Below are 4,240 nucleotides of genomic sequence, written 5' to 3'. Positions count from 1 at the left end.
TGTGTGTGTGTGTGTGTGTGTGTGTGTGTGTGTGGACTGATTCTTACTTCTGCAATACGGCCTGCCACTCCCCCAGTCTCTCTCCTATGGGGAAGCGAGCTATCATGCCATGGATCTTGGCCCGCCATTCGCTCATGTAGTCCTCGATGTCGAAGACAAATGGCTGCTGGCCAAAGTTGGCGTCTACAATCTCACCCGGAGTTTGAAGCCCCACAGTGGGGTACAGGTTGGGCTGGTAGAAAGGTCAAATAATTCAGGTTATTAATATATATTTAGTTTATGCTAGCAGCAGATCTGTTTGTCTACTTACAGCTTATAAACAGTCCAACTGTCACCTAGAAACATCCTGGTTTGTGAAATCTACTGGAAATGCAAATAAGATTTAATGCCTCACAAGTTCTTCAAAGTTTTGGTCAGGGAAAGCCTCAGGTTACGGCTTGTTAAGTTCCTGTAATGGAAAACTGTCACTGGATAAACAGGCTGACTAACAGTCCAAACTGTAAGCTGGCTTTTTACTAAGCTGTCATTAGATTATATGGTTCAGTTGGACTGTGGTCTTTTGGTATATGCAAAAACTACCAACAGGGTATGAAATTACCACCAACACCCGTTTTAATGCCGTTTAGGTTTGACAGTGATTGGTAACTCCATCTGCTCTTGCAGCCACTGTGGCCAGCAGCCAACTGTGATTTTGAGTTCCTGTTCTATTCTTAAAACCTATCTGGCTGGTAAAACGGTTAAAAGGGGGGAATGTTCCAGTTACTGCGGCCACTGGATAGAAAAAAAGTTAGTTTTCAACCCAACTGTCAACATAAGCTGCAATTAGATATGGACCTACAAGGTCAATCTCCATTATTTATTATTTTATAGTTAATCAGTCACTACAGTTACAGGGATGGTATGTTAAGGATGATATGGGTCTGGTATCATAATATTAGCTCAAGATTTGTTACAAGTGTAATTTGTTTATTGGACATACTGTAGATTTTCTTCAAATATTTTCTCCAGAAACAAAGAACTGAAGCAGTGGTGGAGGTAACTGAAATCAGGTATGTGAATGAAAGTAATAATAAAAAAATTTGAGAGCACTGCAATTATGTGATGCACGTGTATTGATACTTACAGGGAGGTCTGTGAAGGCTACACCTAATGGATAAAAGGACAAATAGTTATATAGTATAAATGATGATTTCCAGCTATAAAGTAAGCAATAAATAACAAACTACGCAGCACTATATTACACACTTATAATCTACCCTCGTGCATATACATTACACAACACGTTCACCGACCTAAACTGATGCCATTTTTGGTGTAAAAGCAAGTGTTGTTGATGAGGTTCACGCAACAGCCTATCACGTCCCCCGTGGTGAACGTTGGGCCGTATGGTTGGCCGGTCCCAGAGGAGCAGAAGGAGTGGCCGTCATCTCCATGGTAACCGTATGAGTGCTTGTCCCATCCTAAAATAGAACAAGGATTAGGATTAGTTTTGTCATTTCATACTTTGCCCCTTATGAAAAATGTGTTGTCAGCCAAACAACACTGGAAAAGGCTGATCAATATGCACGCTGTTTTAGAGCACCAGACTAATACGGCACACATCACCATCGTGACGCGCACTATAAACAGTTTCTGAATCCACAGGAGCATTCCGGGTCACTCTTAACAGTAGTTGCTACTTAAGGAAGGGAGACAGTTACTCATTGACTTCTGCTGCTCAGATTTTCCCATCTGACTACCGCTGCCTGCAGGGCGTCTCATGAAAATTCACACACACACACACACACACACACACACTTTCTGACTCTTTGGCATGTGTTGCAGTGCTGTGGATGACCGGCAGGAGGATCTCATCTATGTAAAGAAACTGGTGAGTCACTGCCAACAAGAACAGCAGCACAAGAGGTTGAACCAGGAGACGCAGGGGGAGAGAAGAGGAGGTCATGATTTGCTCATTAAACTCCAGACGGTTAGCTTACTGCAGCTGTAGAGTAAAAAAACTCCTTATTCAATATACTGCTCAATATATTTAGTAACATCATTTCCTTCCTATCTGGAAATAACATTTAATTTGGTATGCATGATAGGGAAAAATGGAGACAGTGTTCAGTAGGCCTTTTCCACAGCATCCATTTTGACGTGTCATGAGAGTGGGGTTTCCTTCATTTATGGTTTCATTTTAAAAACAATTCCAGTCTCCATAATATATAAAAAAGTCAGGAAAAATAAAGTCAACATATCCTCCATCTCTTTAACAGAATAGTTCAACAATTTGGGAAACTTGCTTTGAAGCTGAGAGTTAGAAGAGAAGAGCAGGGTGATGTTCATGTTCATTAGTGAGCTTGTGGGCAAATTTGACTTTTTACTTTGGGAGAGCCAGGCTAGCTGTTTCCCCCTGTTTCCAGTCTTTATGCTAAGCTAACCATCTCCTGGCTCTAGCATCATATTTACAGAGAGTGATATCCATCTTCTTATTCAACTCTCAGCAAGAAAGCAACCAAGCATTTTTCCACAAATGTAAAACTACGACTTCGACCAAAGTGTGACCCCTCAGATCCAACCCACAGGTTGAAAACTGCTGACCTAAAGAGTCTTTTAGTCAGTGTACAGCAGCTCAGCTGAACATGCAATAAAGTGCAACAGACAAGCATCTAATTTAACATATATATAGGGAAGAGTTTCCAATTATAAATGAATCATGCATAAATAATTATTGGGTTTTCAATGAAACAAAATGACCTATAATTACATTAGAATTTTCCAACTTCCAAATACATTGTTTGGAAAATTCAAGGAAATTTCAGACCCAGAAAATAAAATGTTAACATACTGTATATTTGAAGTATAAGTTTAAAAGTTCCTTTATGACTTCAAAATAGGAACCATCAAGCCCACTTAAACACTGCATGGCCTTCAAAGTGTGTTCTAACATCTAATTTTATGACACGGCGCTTAACATTGTCCTTCTTTTCAGTTGATAAAACCTCAAATAACCACTGAAAAAAAGAAAGAAGCTTTGTGTATAGCAGACACCGCAGAGCAAGAGGTGCTAGTAACAATCCAACATGTAGTCTGACCTCAAATAGCCTTTATGTATTTATATGCCACTCTTAAAGGGGCTGTGAAGCGCTCTTTACAATCTATCCGAGAGCAATTTACAGCACTCACACAAATATTGATCTAACACCAGACAGATTCCTGTATGTTCCCCAAAGCTGACAGACAACCTCAGCACGGTGTTTTATAGAAGAGCAGTAATGACTTTCTGCCTTTATTTGAATGTAACATCTCTAACAAACGAGACAGATCTCAGTCATGTAAGGTCCAGTGAATCTAAACCAGCTGACTAACGTCTATTAAAACATACAGACAACAAAAAGCTGACAACAAGGCTGGGGCATGATTTCTCTGCAGTGAGAGGACATTTTTTAACATCACAGATCCACTTGCAGATACTTGAATGACGAGCTTGTTATGCCTGAAGTTTTATACTAATCCAGTTTTGCATGAATCCCTCTTCCTGAACTGACCAAGCTGAAAGAGACCCTAACCCGACGGCGTTCAGCCTGGGCTCGCTGCCGCTCTGTCAGTCTCTCTCCTCAATCACAGCCTGTCTGTCGTTGCCAAAAAGCAAAGCAGGGTTAGTGAAAGTAGGTCATGGGTGATCCGAGATATTAGATGCGTACTTGTACATGTGTCTGTACGCATCCGTGAGTGTGTAATAAAGTTATTTTTTGGGGAGGACGAATATATTGGCATTACGTTTGATCAGCGCACCAAGACATATACAAATGATCCCCCCCAGGTCACTCTCGTCTCACCCCATCTCTCTCTGTCAATAATCTTCACACAAAGTTACCCCCCTCCCCCCTCCCTCCCCCCGAAAAAAAAATTATTATTAAAAAATTACATTATTTAGTAAACCAACTAAATAAATAGAAGAAACAAAAATAAATAATGAAATTACATAAATTAAATATATAATAACTGAATTAAATGGATATAAGAGGCATATTACATGTAAAAGGGGATGAGATGTGATAAAGTACATCTAATCCAAAGCCAAATGTGTTTGTTTTTGTGTTTGTGTGCACTGGTGTTTCTTTTAACTTGAGTGCATACTCTCTCCATGCGTTCTTTTGTGAATATATGTGTATATACTTCTGTGTGTGTGTGTGTGTGTGTGTGTGTGTGTGTGTGTGTGTGTGTGTGTGTGTGTGTGTGTGTGTGTGTGTGTGTG

General features: G+C 40.1%; 1 protein-coding gene across 2 annotated transcripts in view; it reads right to left on the bottom strand.

The window, feature by feature from the left end:
• ranbp10 (RAN binding protein 10) overlaps positions 1–4,240 on the bottom strand; it is a 31,487-nt gene that overhangs the window by 7,176 nt on the left and 20,071 nt on the right. For both annotated transcript variants that reach the window (XM_046036554.1, XM_046036555.1), the window contains exons 4-6: positions 1,293–1,460; positions 1,124–1,146; positions 48–232 (exon numbers count right to left, since the gene is read on the bottom strand). In XM_046036554.1, coding sequence (XP_045892510.1) covers positions 48–232; positions 1,124–1,146; positions 1,293–1,460 — 376 coding nt within the window. The remainder of the gene's footprint in view (positions 1–47; positions 233–1,123; positions 1,147–1,292; positions 1,461–4,240) is intronic.

The sequence above is a fragment of the Micropterus dolomieu genome, linkage group LG22 (genome assembly GCF_021292245.1).
Source record: "Micropterus dolomieu isolate WLL.071019.BEF.003 ecotype Adirondacks linkage group LG22, ASM2129224v1, whole genome shotgun sequence".
Classification (NCBI taxonomy): domain Eukaryota; kingdom Metazoa; phylum Chordata; class Actinopteri; order Centrarchiformes; family Centrarchidae; genus Micropterus; species Micropterus dolomieu.
Note: the sequence above shows the minus strand (reverse complement) of the source record. Positions and strands in the feature narration are given on the sequence as shown.